Source organism: Habropoda laboriosa, unplaced genomic scaffold (assembly GCF_001263275.1).
Source record: "Habropoda laboriosa isolate 0110345459 unplaced genomic scaffold, ASM126327v1 scaffold40, whole genome shotgun sequence".
NCBI lineage: Eukaryota > Metazoa > Arthropoda > Insecta > Hymenoptera > Apidae > Habropoda > Habropoda laboriosa.
In genome coordinates, this window is record NW_017100231.1 from 8,205,138 (window position 1) to 8,222,640 (window position 17,503).

The following is a 17,503-nucleotide window of genomic DNA, read 5'->3' on the forward strand; positions in this document are numbered from 1 at the left end:
ATCACATCTTTTGCAATAAAAGTAATAGTTCAGTGACGCAAGTCGTAAAGTTTTAATCACGTGGCTGAAGTTCTACCATTCTATCGCCAATCCGTTTTCCATGCCGTTATTTGTGCACGAAATTGTTACTCATTCAAATGTATTCTGACGAAGATCGAAGTAATTGGATCTCGTAAATTTTTCATCGATCGTTGTCCAGTATCGACGAGATTATTTATGTTTCGAATTAACGCGACTTTATATTCACAGCAATCCTTTCTTTCGTATTCCTATCTTTCGTCACGATGTTCATTGTTCGTTGAGCTTGACGCGAAATACCAACGTGCGGAAATAAAATATAAAATGTTAGGTGTGTACATTCACGAACGTTGCGCAATTAGTTCACGTTGAACAACGAAACGGCGAGCGAATGAAAAACAGTAAAGAAGAGTGCGAGCCAGGTAGTGAAATATGAAAACGTTTACGGCGGGATATATGAAACTCGGACGATAGTTCGGACAGACATATTTCACGTTTATTTACGAAAGTTCTTTACCTTACTGAGAAGAATAACTCTGAATTTACCGTGATGCGAAACGGCCGTTTCGACTTGAGCATTCGAGACTGCACCTTCGATTCGATCATTCTAACCTCGAACACCGTGACGTAATTTATCAAATGAGTTCCTGCAAATCCCTACTTCTAAACTAACTTATTCATTGCACAAACATATTTATTATTATATATATTAGAACTATACATCACACTATTTTATTAAATTCTAATTCACTTCGTGGATCTGATTTTCACGTGCACAGTGGCAACTACGTATGCTGATTGGCGACTGTCGAACAAATCAACGCTGGCCTCTGGGCACGATCGATTCTCATCGACCGCTTAGAACAATCTATTGTAGCTTTTGCGAGGTTCAGACAGTATACAGTGTTGGGTTGTGTGCATGTTATATCAACTATTTTCGCATTGTCGATTCAAAAATTATGTAAAATAAATTACACATATTATAGCTGTTGTATCACAGTAAACACAGAACTACAAGTAAACTACGCAGAACACAGAAACGAAATTTCCACAAGGCAGCTTCGAAAGTTAGAGATGAAGACAACCGTGTTGAAACAAGGCTTGTTAATAATGAAATTTCGTCCTTTATTCCGGCGTAATACGGAAAGAAAATTTCGCAAGAGCTCGTAATGGCTTTTAATGACGATTTTAATCAGTGCAGGAACGAGTAACTACAAGCTAGAAAATGGATGCGCGCGCACCGTCTAGAACGATGGCTATTATGTATACCCGTGAAGTTTTATGGTTGACTTCGCACTAATACCCTACACTTTGTCACGGTGTATGCCGGCCGTTAATGGAAACATGGATTAAGGAGGCCATATATGTTGCCCGACAGCCACCTGCCGGTGTTGATAAGTAGACGAAAGAATTATACTCGTTCGGTTAAGCAGCTATTACAGGATCGTGGCTCGTTAGGAAAAACATCGTCGATAACGTTCGACGTCTCGTTAAACTGTGACTTAAGAACGGATAAATGTTATGTGGTGGGAAGGGCTGTTAAGCGATCAACGAACTTTACTATGTGGAAAGTATGTGAAAATTAAGGACAAAGTTGGATGAAGTAGAGTGACATGAAGAGCAACTTCATTGTATCAAGCTAGAACACTAATTTTATTGCAACAGATTCTCCTGGACTAGTTGCTTTAGGTTAGTTTAAGCTATACCTCTGTTCAACAAGAATCAGCCTCATGTCTGCACTTTGGTAATAATATATCATTAAAAAAAAGTAAGTATAGATTATTTTCTGTATGAAATATTGCGACATGTAATATAAATTATCGAAAAAAGTATAAATTAATAAAATGCGTCCAGATTTTCATATAGAATCTCCTGTTACTCAGTTTTTATTTCCCCTTTGATGTTCGAATATTGTAACGTATTGCAGGGAACGGAAAATGTGGAGTATTGATCATACCAAATTGAGAGGACGTAGTCATGAAATATTAAAAAAGTGCGACGGCGGATAAAATGGATAAATTGAAAAATTTGATTATTCGGGTTACATATTCCCAGTTGTTGCATGTCGTACGGGCTTTATTTTATGTATAAATTAATCCCAACTGTCCGCTCTGATATTTGACATATAGAAATGCAACGGAACGTGAGGGATTTTGAAAAATTGATAACCAAGAATTAATAATCTTACCGGGAATGAAACGTCACGCGGCTCTTTCTAAATGCAAGAGGGAAAACGCTCGTTTCAGTCTGGCATTCGTTTCTAAAAGACATTAACTGTGCATCCGAGTACGTCGCCAGTGACACATTAACGAAAACCGAGTTTGTGTAATCCGCGGGGCTACGACACAAATTTCATATCGCGCGTACCTCCCATTTAGACCATTTACCGCGGCGCCATTTTCACAGGGGCGACATTCAGAAAGCAGGCATGCCACTAGCCTCTTCGCCCCGACACACACGCTACACTCGTGATAAATTTTAAAGCGGCGGACGACCGAACCAAACGCCGGGAAACGACCTCTGCACGAATGAAAAAAAAAAAAGGGAAAAAAAGAGAAGAAACCACGAAAGTGGCGATTACGAATAGTCGACGAAAGTTTCTGGGGAAAAAATTCGAGGTCGTCGATTTAAATCCGCTTGGTCCTACAGTGCGGCCAGAAAGAATTTGGCGAACTATTGTGACGCGGTACAGAGGTGAAATTTCATAGGTTCTCTGACATTCCGGGAACGGAGGAGCTCAGTTTCGACCGCAAATACGATTAACCGTGCTGGAAAGGAGCTTTAATGAAAGTTTTAGTCTGTCACGTAAGAGAGTATCCATGATGTTTTTGCAAAAATTAGACTATCGTAAAAAATTATTGATACGAATGGAATATTTAGAGTGATTATACTGGTAAGATTATATTAATATTTTCGGCGAACCTAACCTATGGTGTACAAATGAAAACGTGATCTTATTCCACGAACTTTATAACTTTAGAGAATTTGCTATCCTATTTTGTAGGAAAAATTCTACGGCTGGTTGGAACGTGTGTCGATCTCCAGGGATGAAAAGGGTCGACGGTGGAACGTGGTACCACGACAAAACAGGCAAGACCTTTCGGTGGCTGAAGGTTACATCTTGTCGCGATAAATTTTCTACCCCTACAGTTATTTCACCCTTGTAAGAGTACAAGAACAAGATTTTATTTTCAGTAGTTTTACAATTAAACGTTGCAATTTCAATTGTAATTTTTAAATTTGTATAGGTTTTCTTGGTCGACATTTTTTTTTTTTTGTTTTTTTAAATTGATTCCTTCTCATCATTTTAGAAATCTTTGCCCATAGTTTAATAAACTTAATTGCTGATAACTTTATTGTTATTACGTAACCTCCTTTTATCTTTTGTGTTGTTTGATGTATTGAAAAAATTATGGGCTTATAATATTATGGAATTAAAATTAATGATTCGGAAAAGTTAATCCAAACATCAGATTAAAGTATTTCTGATTTTTTCCATAAATCCGTTTTACGATATCAGCCAGTTAAATATAAGCTTAAAAAAGAAATAAAAGGCTGCTAAAGAACAATGTGTACTTTACTGCATTCTTCACTTTATGTGAAGAATTTACTTTCGACAACAGTTTTAAATCGGTTCAATACAAAACGTAATAAACGCAAAAAACACTTTTTCTTTACCGACATTTATTAAACTTCACGTAAAAGAGAAAGAAAAAAAAAAAACAATCGTAAGGTTAAATGAAAAAAGCCAATATTAAAAGACGAATTGTATCGGGCGAGATTTCAAGTCGTTCTTTTTTGTAACGAAATTTCACGTTGCCTATCGAAGGATAAACGACAATCGCGAAAATGATCGTTGACGTTCGTATTTTTATGCGGTGCGTCGCGTGCCGTTGATAATCCATTTTGGAATAACGCACGCTGCAGAGCACTACGCTGATGAATATTCGAATTTTTATTTTAATTCGTCTTTTTTCGAGCTGCCTAGTGGGGAGGGAGGCAGTACGAGAGCGGTTTCATTATTAATCCACGTCACTCGTGCATCGTTCCTCGAATTTCGTTATATAGATAATATTAAAAGCGTGTCTCTCGCCTTTTTACATTTTTAATTAACCGCCGCATTTTTTATTCGACCGGCTAACCGCTTGCGTCACTCGATTAAAATTTTTTACCGACGCTTCTCCCTCGCGTTTTTTTCTGAACGAAAAAGCGACCCAGTTCTAGCCCGCGGATAAAACAAACAAATTAGTGAAACGTTTGACGCGATGAACGAAACGAGAGGGCGCTTCGAGTGCATCGATCGCTGACACAAGGTTACCTTACGATCGCGTGGATCAGTGGCAATGAATTTTACTTTAAATGAGAATTTTTTTTCATCAACACATTGTGCGAGTTTAACGTGTATATGGTAGAGAAAAAAGTGATAATAATTGCAATGATTTTTATTCAATTTCTACTGATTTGACACACAATATAAATTTTTGTACGTTGCGAATAGGTTAAACACAGTTAAAACTTCGTGATTTTTTACAAATTTAAAGGTTCTGTAAAATAAAATATTGTTCGCTGTTTTGAACATTTTTTCCAGAACTTTTAATTGGAACAATATTCGCTGTGATGTCGATAAAGTTTCGCCATTCGTTTGGAATAATTAAAAATATTTCGCGAGACAATTTGCCACGTTCGTCACGTGCGACTAAATAACCATTGATTTTATGAATCAACTTTGGTATCATATCATACGAACTATTCGTGAAAATTTATATTTTATACATTTTAATAAACTACAAATATAAACGAAATACACAATGTTTTAAACGTGCTTCATCAATGTTAATATACCGTTAAAAAATTACCACATTTCCTACTCAGATTTCCACTGCTTGCCTCAAGTTTAACGCCGCTCGAAACTAAACTGATTCGAACGGAACTGCAACGTGTAAAGTTGGCCAAAGAAGCCGGAGAACGCATCAGCAATTCCGCTTATTATCATATGCCTGATAATTAGTGGGTCGTGCGATTTTTCCGCTCGCCGAGCGGAAGTTTGTCGGTTGTTTTCATTTTCTAACTACCGTCTTCCAAAACGGGTCAGACTCCGTTCGCCTCGTAGGTTAGGTGGCGCAAGAACGTAACGATGTGTTTCTAAAGGAGCGAGGAACAAGGCCGAATTACCCTCCCGGGCGTAGTTCTAGTCCCAAAGGGGCTCGGTTGTTACTTTTATTCCTCGAAATCGACGATTACGATAATCCTTCACTCTGTGTGCTACCTCTGCTGACGGCGTGGTAATTAAACGCCGTCCCAGACCGCCTGTCCCCCTCTTCTCCCTTTCGCCGTTGCCTCGTTATTGTCCTCTATTTTTCGCGAGTCGCGCGCGCTTCTTGGGAAATCTCGGAGAGGAATCAAGAAGGCGGAAAAAGCATGGCGAGCACTGGCTGTGATTATAACGAACGCGAAGCGAGCTGGCGACGTTCGTTAGGATGAAACGGATAGTCCTGTGTTGACGGTACAACGTGGATTAATTAGACGTCATCCGTGGTTTCCAATTATTTCCCCGCTCCTTATTCGTGGTGCTGATACGTAGTTGTCATGACTGCGGCTCACGCTTACTAATATTTTACGCGATAAACATGTAATAATAACAGCACGTTTGATGTCGCAATGGTTGTTTGTGCGTTACATCTGATTCCACGGTGACGTCATGTTTTAACAAGTAAATTGGTATTAACTTTACAAATATTTCAACACCAACGGAACGTTCAGAAAGAAGGAAAAACACTGGTAAACGCGTTAACAACACTTCCACTCCGTTTGTTGTATTTTCCTCTACAAACAAGCCAGTTTCGCGCGAAGCTCGTCTTTCCTCAAAGAAGATAAATTTCGTAGAAAAAGAGGAAAATAGGAACGGGTGAAACCACAGTGAGGCACGTTCGTTTAACCACTGAAGAATCGCGTGCGGGAAACCGCATGGTTTTTACACGAATGCGATCGAACGACCAGTCAAGTGACGAAGAACGTTAGAAAAAAAGGTTAGAACACAGTGCAACGCGATCACCTATTAGTCGCGTGAATACAGCTGCGTGACGCTTAGCGTTAGAAAAAAAGAAGGTTAGAACACAGTGCAACGCGATCACCTATTAGTCGCGTGAATACAGCTGCGTGACGCTTAAATGTCATTGGTCAGCGACCGAACTGCAGTAATGTATCACCGCGTTACGGTGCCCATATATATTTATATAATTTTTAAGAAATAGATATAGCCTAAATAATAGAAACAAACATATTTATGCAATAAAGTACATTCATTGCTCTCCCATTTCATTCACCTATAAAATATGCCTAAATACATTTGTCAATATTCTTAACGAGGTTAGGAATGAATACGTAACAAGTAACATTGAAAAAAACTGATAAAAAATGACTCCACGGTACTTAACCAAGCACATTTTGCGACACTTAAGCGCGCACTACTATATCTCACTTTTTATCCAGCAGGAGAAAATAAATAACGACGTAGCCAAGTCGAGAGGCGTATAAAATTAAACGTCTTAACGAACGGCGCGCGGCGCACTCTCTTGTTTCTCGGCAGTATATTTTCAGCGGGAATCTCACAAGGCCCGGTACCTGATAAATGCGAATCGTAAAGCGGCACGAGCGGATCCGGAGACGTAATTAAGAAGCGAGCAGCAGTTCGAGCGTAACGGGAACGCATCGGTCCACATAAATCTGCTCACCGAATTAAATTGAACTTTACAAATCCATTGTAGCCGGCCGGTAAAAGTTAGACGAGAAAGTTAACCGCGGGACGACTCGACTACCTGGTCTCTTTTCGAGTTCGTTGAGAGCTTCGCTAACTGGGACGCCCGCTTCGATGGAATTTATCCCCGGTGTTCGGTTCGATTCGGTTTCCCTCCTGCCTTGAGACGCGTTTAATTATTTAGATTATGGAATCAAGGAGTAGAGAGTATAAAGAACTTCGACTTTATCCGTCTTTACCAGTTAGGCGGGAACTGACTTTTAGCTAGTTGCTGTTCATTGGTGAATAGTATTTGGCGCTGATTGGTGGAATTTATTTGATGGACATTTGTAATTTACAACGATACATATTACACAAGAGTAATAGATGATGATTTTAGATAGAAACTGAATTAAATATAACAGATGTTATCGGTTCTTCCATGACGAGAAAATCTATTTTATTCATACTGTGCTTTTTTTCAAAATTAGACAGTCTCAATGTAAGATCAACTGTAACCTGACGAATACACACACACGTACAAAAGTTAACCTATAAAATACAATTGGAAAATCACGAACCATTCAAAGTAATCTTTCTTCAATTTATATTTGATGTTTTAATAAAATTTCATCATATTGGCTTTATCCATAAATTACTTGTTAGTATGACCAACTGTATTTACCATGATTTCTGTTATTTTGCATTTCCTCCATTGCTGAAGTGAGAACAAAAATCGCAACCCAGGTTTAATTTATTTATTTAAGTTCAATTTAAAATAAAGTGCTCCAATTATTAAAATAAGTGTAACGTGGAGATACAAGATAAACAAGTGTATACATGTGAAACGACTTTCAATTAATATGGAAAAAAACAAAATGTAGGTGTAATTGCATTTAATAATACCATGCACAGCACAATCCGTGGTTCTTCTTCATTACCACATGCTGTGAGCGTCATTATAAAGTGACATTTACAACTTGTTGCCACCAACGTCTTACTTATGATAGCAATAATCATAATAATAATATACCAGAGAGTGTACCTTTTCGTTTTATGATTATGACTCTTTTAACAATTTGAAATTACACGCGATACGAGAAGTATTAAAAAATGATTAGGCACATCGCGGCTTCTTATAGTGTCAAACCAGTAACTGATAACCTTTCTGCACGCTATCTTCCATTAGCCAACGCCTCTAGACCGTGCACACTTGCACCGTCTTGACAATTGCAGCCGCGGTAAACGCGGCGATCGCGTGCCACCGAGAAAGTACAGGCTGCGCAACGACTGTAGCTCCATCTCCCACTTAATTCGTCGTTTCATCGGCATGGATTACGTAGCCGTGGATTAGGGTGAGGACGACGACAAGTCGTGTTTGCTAGTCGATACGTAATTCAATCGGCCGAGACAAATTTAACGGTTAAACTAAATTTCATTTGATCGCTTTGTTCTCATAGGAGAGAGAAATATAGAATTGCTTTGAACTGTGGACGAATGGAGAAGAAGATTAATACTGATTTTGTACCTTAATTTGCTGAGTGGATTTACCTTGAGGGCTAAAAGCTCATTTAATATTCGATTTCCTTCATTCTGATAGGTTAGGTTTTCCATTATGATAGTCTTTTTGGCGTTGCGACGAAATTTCAAAAGACTTTCGATCACAGCTTTAAATACTCAAACATCAAGTACCTATACATTTAAGTAACTCTCCGACCAGCATGTGAAAAACGTAGAAAACATGTAAAGGTTCCACACTTAAGTACGAAATAGACGCAAATTTGGCGATCGAACGGAAATCGATATCGCCCACTCGCCGGAATCGTCTGCCGCGTTGTAATCGATCGAGTGGAGAAACTCGTCGCGTGTCACTCGCTAATTGGAGCGATAGAATTTCAACTGAGGCCGCGATTGGTAAGTAATCATCGGACGTGTCTACTCGCAAGGGATACTTCTGACACAATGCTGGAGTGGAACACGGGACGCGACGTGTGCATTGAACGAGGGAACGTCAGTACCGCGTGCGGACATACAAATAGCCGTAGACGTCTGCATACGTCTACTGATTGACCCATTGTATTAACCCCTGGACTAACTGGCTGAATCGGCCGCGATGTTCGATCTGCCGTCTATTGTGGATACTTGATGTACGCGATAATATGCGCCGCTTTTGGTATCAATTGGAACGAGTGAAAGTCAGGTAACACTACAATTAGACATTTTTACACGAAAGTGTGCGTTGAGGTTAGAAGTTTGGAGTGGATTCGTGTCTGGACTCGAATGAAACATGTGTTCATGGATGCGTTTTAGGCATAAATTTTCAGTTTTTTGTACTGTTATTAACATGTAATAATGTATTTTTTTTCTTTTACAAGTAACGCTGTTATAATTACACTGTTGTTCTAGTAATCATTCTTTGACTTCTCGAAGCAACACAACGTAACCTAACCTAACCTAAAAATAATATAAGCCAGAGTAAACTAATTAACAAAAAATCTAACATGAAAAACTCGATAAAAATACGAAAGAAACGAAACAGGAGATATATGGGAAAGGAGCACAGGATGAATACTACATTGCCCAACGATAATAACCGAGGATTTACGCTGTTAGCTGGCAAATGAGCGGAAGAAATATAACGAACAAAAAATATATGATTGAAATAATAACCAGGTCGTCTTTTTCCTTCCACCACCGGTATAATTTCGTTTAACTTATAAAACTGTTCCGCCGAACAACGTTCGAGTGGTTTTTCCCGGGGGGAGGTGAAGGGGGCGGATCGCTACAAACAAAACTAACCGATCGGTGTTAATCCGCGTTTGCAGGGCCCGCGAGATAATTAATGCGCGATCGAACAACGGGCCAGAGGCTTTTTCTTCCCCGCAGGAAATAAAAGAATCTACTCCCGGAAAAATAATTGCGCGGAACGCAATCTGTTCGCCTTCCAATTAGAACTTCCTTTCCCTATCATTCTCTCTCTCTCTATCTTGGTTTTTCTATTTGTTGCATGGAACTTCTGTCCCCTCCCCGTACACGAACTTTTTAATTAAATTTTATTCATTAACGTGAGTGTATTACCTTTAGCTGGCGAATGGAAAACCTTGAGCCGCACGATAAAAACGTAAGATGTGCAGGGAAAATATGCGAACCGACGTTTATTAAAATAGCAACCGCCATTACTGGCGGGGAAAAAAAAAAGAAAAAAGGCGCGAGAGTAATTAAAAATTATACCCTCGCGCTGTTTTCACTCTGGCCAATGAAATTGATATGGCCGGCTAAAAAGGATAATTAAGTAAGATAATAGAATTTTCTCCGTGAAACCACCGCGAATAAAAATTCACTTTGGTATCCTGTTACCGGTAATTTTCAGAGGGACGCGTATGGGAAATTCTAAATTTAATTAATCTCATACCCCGTTTCGGTTGAATTCGGATTATATACAGTGTGTTTCAGAAGTATGTATAGGTATCAAATGAACAGGTCAATGAAACTCGTAGAAACATGTTATATATGATTTGACCAGCTTTATATGTAAATACTGATTGACGTAAAATATACGTAAACGTATATACCGGGTGTTTCAAAATGAACAGAGCAGTGAGACTCTATGAATCATCCTGTATATGATTTGACAAGCTTTTATACATGAATACTGATTTATATAAAAACTCTACACACAGGATAGTTAAATAGAAGCTAGTAAGTAAATATTGCGGGATTAAGAGCTTTGTCTGCACTGCCATTCTTTCGTTTATCCACCCTCGACTTACACTGGCTGGCACAATCGTAATCCCGTGGAAAATTTCGGTGAAAATCCCCGAGCTACGTTTCCAGCATTCTGACTGGAATATTATTTTTTCTGGCTGTTTTTATTTTCGTAAAAATTGTACACAGAGACTTTTCAACGGGAGCAATTCTTAATTCCATTTATTTTAATCGGGATGATTAAAAATTTCTGGCTCTGTTTTTGTCGAGAATAATAGTAGAGTTTTCTAGAACTTGCCTACCTGATTTTCTAGTAATAAAGAATAGTATATACAGACCTTAGGCGCCTGACGTCAAGCAACCCGTCATGCATCAATATTCAGTAAAAACTTTCTTAATCGAATTCAAGTTGTTAACCGAAAAATGAATCGAAATTAAGTTGTTAATTATTCATAAAAAATACCGTACATAATGTGAAGCAATTTCCTGGCATATTTATAAGAATATTGTGTTTGACGTTGTTAAACATAAATTTCATAAAATACAATATGCAATTTATTACTCAACACCTAGCTGTAATCACCAAGAAAAAATCCATGTGTGTCGAGTTGGTCGACGCCAGGCATCCAAGGTTGACACATTTATGGTTAAGCGCATAATAGACAAATTGCACCCCGTCGTCTACATAATATCATTTATTCATATGATTATACCTTGTTAAGTATAATAAATAAAAATTTTACTAGTGAATTCATCTATAATTACAAGACACACTATACAACGAACGGATAAAGTGCAAACGAATAGATCCGTTCCAAACCGATGACTTTTTCATCCGTCAGAGAACTAATTAAAGAAGAATCAGGAATATCAGAAGGAACCGTCGAATTTCAGCGGAAGCCTCGTTCCTCCACGGAGAGTAGTATTTTCTCGCGTCATTAAACCCCGAACAAAAAGTGTATGCTTACGATGGAGCGAAGGAGCAGGAGTGGGGAGAGAGTGAAAACAGACAAATGGCTCAGGCGAGGGACGAAAGAGTGGGGGGAGGCGTCGGGCGGCACGCCTACGGCAGGCGAAATCTAACGGAAGATTGAAGAGGGTGACCGGTTGATGTTACAAAGCGGAGAACGCGCGAAAAAGTCTCGCTGGCAAAGGGGGGTAATTAGCGTCGGGTCCGTCCGTTCCTCGCGCGGATTAATTAAAACGGCTCCTTGAAAACGGCCACGTCGACGGTTACTTAAAAACGAGGAAAGAAAAGAGGGCTTGACGGGAATGAAAAGGGCTGTTTCGCGGCCGTTTCCACGCCGAATAGAATTGAACGGTTTTTTCGAGGCTGGCGAAAAATCTCGATAATTCTCTGCCCCCATTGTAATTCACCCCATTCGCCTGCGCTTCTTACTTTTTTTTTTTTTATTTCAACCGTGCTTTTTGAATCTAGCCCCTCTTAATTTTAGAATCGCTCCGCCCTCCGCGTGAATTTCGGCGAAGCAACTTTGAAGGTACTTCTGATTTAGAGGTTAGCACAAAAGTGCTACTATGTGAATGTTCTTTTTTTTTTTAATCGAATGCTGTGGACGATAGATGTTTTGTATTTTATACATTTGTGTACTCCTCGAGAAGGGTTAGGTTAGGTTTATAACCTCGAAAAACGCAGCACTTCATGATTCACTTTGATTAAATACTATTGATAGTGATTGTTCCAAATTTTACACCTTTATTTAAGTATACGTTGTTTAACAAAATTGTTAATTATTTTGATTTTATTTCGACTTTAATAATTGACTAGGTTAGGTTAACGATTTTAGAGGTACAGTGAAAAAAATGGAGTTAAAAAATCTTCAAGTGTCATAACTCATTAATTATTTACTTAATCTACTTAGTGTATTTGTTTCTATTAATTAGTATGTTATTAGAAGCAAATTAGACTAGGTTATACGATGCATTGAGAATTATTCCACAATTTACATTTTCTCGATTTTGTATTGAACTTTCCACCTAATTTAAACTTGTATACTGAACAAGTTTTTTTCATACTTTGTGAATGATTAATGAGCGTTTTAAAAAGGCTGCGAAAATTAATGAAATGTCTGTATTCTGTGTGTAATATGCATGTTGTTCGAACTGCACCGATGAAACCGCAAACTACTTGAAATTATTTCATGACAAATTCGATCGAGGCTTCGCCATACTTCACGTTAACTAACCTCGAAAGTCTTCCGTACCAAGAAAGACCTAGTTTTTCAGTTTTCCCTGGGTTCCACGTCTTTTCAAGAGAAAAATTATGACTTAATTGTTCGTGTTAGATTTCTAAAGTTACTTCTCTTTCTGTTAAAAACATATCTGTCGGAAATAAAGTTTCTTCATAGGGTTGCCCTATTTTCTTTGGCTGCAAAAGGTAGTTGCATTATTTCTCGTTAGCTATATCGCTATACATTCTCTAGAAATCTGAACATTTTTCACAAAATTTGTCATTAAATATTAACAAAAATAAAAATCCTATCTTATTTTCCACAAATTTAAAGTTGAGGTTATGTTTGTTTAGGTTATTGGATGAGGTAAATTACTAATACGTAAATAATTTCAAAGAACAACATTGAACAGGTTAGATTTCCTCTTTAATTTAATAAATCACTACAACGATAGAATAAGAATCGTCGCTATATAAAGTCCGAGTTCCTTACCTATGTACATTCGTAAAAAATCTCTTAAACGGAGAAGATGTTAACGGCTAGTTCTCGTATAATTATCAACTAACAACGTTAATTCATACCATCCGTTTTAACTACTACTATATGCATACGTACATATATAGATACATACGGCTCTCGTCACCCTTTGGATTTCGTAAAAACGCTTACAACTAACAATACGGTGTTACAAGTGTATAAGGGTGAAATATACGACGAAGTTTTTTTTATTTGTGTTTGCTGTGATTCTGGCGAAAGACTCGCGTTACGTGAACGTTGACACTTCATTTGACGCGTCTGCTGCCAACAAATCCGAGGAACCGATATCAATGGTGTTTTCGAATCACTGTTTTCAAATTCGAACACGTTGCACCTGACACTGCATACTTTTTTTCCTTCTTGTGAGGTAATATATCAGTCTGGTACGTGAAAAAAGATTTTCCAATCGATTTTAAGCATGAAATGTTATCATAACCTTTTCAATGAAACTTAACAGTTATTTTCAAGGAGTTTTAGTTACAAAACCAATTTTTTAGGTTATGTAATGCTCATGAAACACCCTGTACACTGTAGTAACGAAATTTTGTGTTTTCACAGTTGGAGTTCTTACAATTGATATTATCTGAGAGTTCTGACTGCAAACTTTATTTTTTCGAAATGATGTTTCAAGATTTTGCTAACACAGCAAATACCCTTATCTTGGCTGAGGTGGGTTCTTATCCCTTGGGTATCAAAAGGAATGGTTACTCCTTATCCTAAGGGAATCACTGTGAATGTTGACTTCTGACCCTTGAGAGATCCTTAGGGGAGTTCTTACCCTTCAGGGTGATGAGATTTTATCCCTTTCTCAGTTGGGCTAAAAAAATTGTTTTCAGGTCATGGGTGTTTCACATACGTGACAAACATAAGTATCAATATTGTTGAGCAAGTGCTCAAAGAAAATTACGTAACGAAATAACGTGGATAGTAAAATATATCATATAATCATATTCTTCAATGAGATGATTTTCTATAAGATTCTGCATTTAATTTCGAACACTCCTAATTTTATAAAAATGTCTCTAAAATGTAGAAAATTTAAGTAAAAAAATTAAATTGTACTCATCGTAATTTATTTGAAAAATAAAACCAGTGTCGTATTTTTTGGCAGCAGGCGTGTCATCTTCAGTACACATAACCTAGAAAATTTTCCACTTACTCGTACACCCATCTTTCATATCCCAACAGTATTTGTTAACGAGGATAATTGGACCGTCTGTCTTTGCTTAACCTTCGTGGTCCCTTAGGTATAACAGAAAACGTGATTATTAAATATAGTATATCGATATCTATATTCCCGCAAAAAAATTTGTCCTAAAAACAAAATTTATTAAATTTACTGTTCCATGATACAATTGCAAAATTGAACTTCGTTTTTCCTATTGGACAGATTATTTTGCTTTGTCTCACTTTATTCCCTTCATAACCATATTTTTGTTCGGTCGACAGCGTAAAAGTATCCGCTAAAGCGGCAGAAAAGTTTCCCCCTCGGGTTCGAGAAAAACTCTGCAAAAACGAAATAATCGCAGTTTACTGTAATCACGATGGCTTAAAGTGTTCAGTAAAAAGAAGAAAATTAAATAGTAATCAGTACAAATAGCCTGCGCACAGCTTTCGAGTAAACTGTTCCTTCGTTTCTTTCCTTAATTCAGGGCAACATTGTTTTTCCTTAACTCGTACCGGCTGCGTAGCTGGTAACCATGGTAACGTGTCCGCCACGATGCATGCTACTTTTATTCCTCGAAATAAAACTCGTTTTCAGATTTCTGGTGACAACTACGTCGCATCGCAATGACGCCCTTTAATTTTCATAATGCGCTCGAAAGAAGCTACCTCTGCATCGTTTTCACGAATTTCTTTCCTCGATGCTAGGTTAGACGATAAATTACCAGCAAAAGAAATGATTTAATGAAGAGTTCGTACTCGCCTTCGTGTGTGAAGGAAGTCTTGAAGCTCGAACCACTTTGACTTCGAAGGATAAAGACCTGTTTACACGTATCAGTGACACTTGCTTTGGTTTTTTTCAGAATTGTGTACAAAAATGCACAACTTTTATATGCAACCTATTTTTCTATCCACAAGTTTCATGATTATTCTCGTTCCCCAAATATGCAGAAGATTAGGTGGTTGTTAACACGATCGATAAGAAAGGGAATCAATAAATCGATAGATCGATGGAGTACAAAGAAAACTAATGCACCCAGTAGCGAAGTTCTTTGAAAGTTGTCATGTTTAAGCACACACATAAGTTCAGAAACAGAATAATAAGAATGGACACGTCAGTGATACATGTAGAAAGTTTTTAACCTTAAACGTCATGAAAGCTTCGTTGCATTTATCCTACATATATACTTAATTCATACTTCTGTTGTTGCATTCACACAAACTTCACATTTTTCCTTCGGAACTTTCGCAGATCGTTCCGTCTGATATGCAACGCGATTCTAAATTCCGTTGATAAATTAATCCGCCCGATTTTAAGTCAAGATTCGATCCTTCCTCATAAATCGATTACCGGGCAAGGAACACGGAAGAGTGCACGTTCCTCTAGATGGCGTTGATTCTATTTCTCGCCGACAGGAACAGAATGTAACAAGTTTGCCGGGATAGCAAGACGCTTCGACACTTATCCTGTTCGAGATAAACGTGTCGAAACGACGAAAACAACGCGAAAGTTCCGATGGCGTAGCAATGTGGCGAGTTTATTATCGGTCCGCCACTGTGAAATTTCCACGACAATGCTTGAAACATGTTTTTATTTAATTAAATCCTACCTCGATGGTTAGGATGTGCCCATCGTAACTCGGTTACCGATTCGATCGTGAAATTACGTAGCTCGCGGCCCGATTGGTGTGAAAAGCTTGTTAAAAAAATCCAAGCGATCCGTGAAACGTTTTCGACGATTTGGCAACAACGAGAACACGGATTTGGTGGCCCGATCGAAACGATTGTTTCGATTGTCGACTGTTAGCTTTGTAGGGAAGGGATATTCGAATATTTGTGATCCATCCAACGGTTTCACTTGACAAGCGGACATTCGTTTTTTTTAATACTTAAATGGTGATGCGTGGTTCTAAATATTTTGAAGGTTATAAAAGTGATAAAACCAAGGACCGGGAAATGGAATTTCATTCACTCAACATACATAAATAATCGTACCGCTATCGTGTTATATTCGTCTTTTAATACTTCACTGGTGATGCATGGTTCGAGATATTTTAAATGTTATAGAAGTGATATAACGAACAAAGGGAAAGGGAAATTTCACCAGGTAAATATTTAGAACGAATTCATTCATTCGTACCCTCTTTCTAGTGAATTATTTGTGTTTTCCTCTACGTTTACTTAAAGTACATTTATTACAAGTCTTAAGTATTAAGTCTTTACGTTGTCTTCAAAGGACAACAACGAAATTTCCTCTTTTTTTTTTTCGTTTTTCTAAGTATGATCGATCTTGCAGAAAAATGAAAAATATTTAATCGTGTTGCCCATATTAAATAAAAAAATAATAAAACGGTACTATAAAATTAGAAGAACAGAAACTTAAGTGATGATCCATATAAAAGTATTCACGTAAAATAAAGTTACGATCGTTGAAGATGATAGTTCACGCGAAGTCGCTCGAATAAAGATAAACTCGATCGACTCGAATCGATAGCACGCATTTTACACCGCGGTTAAGCCGTTCCGCGGAAACTGAGCACCGGCTAAATGATCATCAAAAGAAGTAGAACGGGGGTAAGTAAGGTCGCAGCTATTCTGTCGCCGCTCCCGTGATGCATCGCTGCTGGATGCTCTGCAACAAACGAAAATTTACGACGTGATGTAAAAAGGAAGTTTCCCTTCCATGAATTGTAGCGTGTAACTTTCGGAACAGCATTCGCGTCCAGATTACAGTAGCGCTAAATCTCGAATTGAATATCATTGATTCTAGGTTAGAATGCGACATTTTAACATATCGATAAAAATTTGTAAAACTGTTCGATTTTATTTGAACAATTCTGAAATTTCGCAAAAATAAGTGGATGAAAATTAATATGTTAACAATTATTTCTGAATTTCCAATATTTTTGTTTCAGTGTTGCGTTAAAAATAAATCATTGTCAAACATGAATAACGTACGTAACATTGACCGAACAATACCAGGAATTCGTGAGAATAACTCTGTGATATTTAAGCGAGTGTTTTGATTTCTTAGAAGTTACTTCTATCACGACAATAATATTATGTTCTACTACGTAAGTATAGAAAATACGATCCATGTTCGAATAACCTCGAAAAAATAACCTATCTGTCAAACACCCTATATGTTTTAGGACAA

General features: G+C 37.8%; 1 protein-coding gene across 1 annotated transcript in view; it reads right to left on the minus strand.

Moving 5' to 3' along the window:
- Positions 1 to 16,889: 16,889 nt before the first annotated feature.
- LOC108571506 (protein turtle homolog A-like) overlaps positions 16,890 to 17,503 on the minus strand; it is a 36,885-nt gene continuing 36,271 nt past the window's right edge. The window contains exon 6 of the mRNA XM_017933561.1: positions 16,890 to 16,978. Within this exon, the coding sequence (XP_017789050.1) occupies positions 16,890 to 16,978 (89 nt within the window). The remainder of the gene's footprint in view (positions 16,979 to 17,503) is intronic.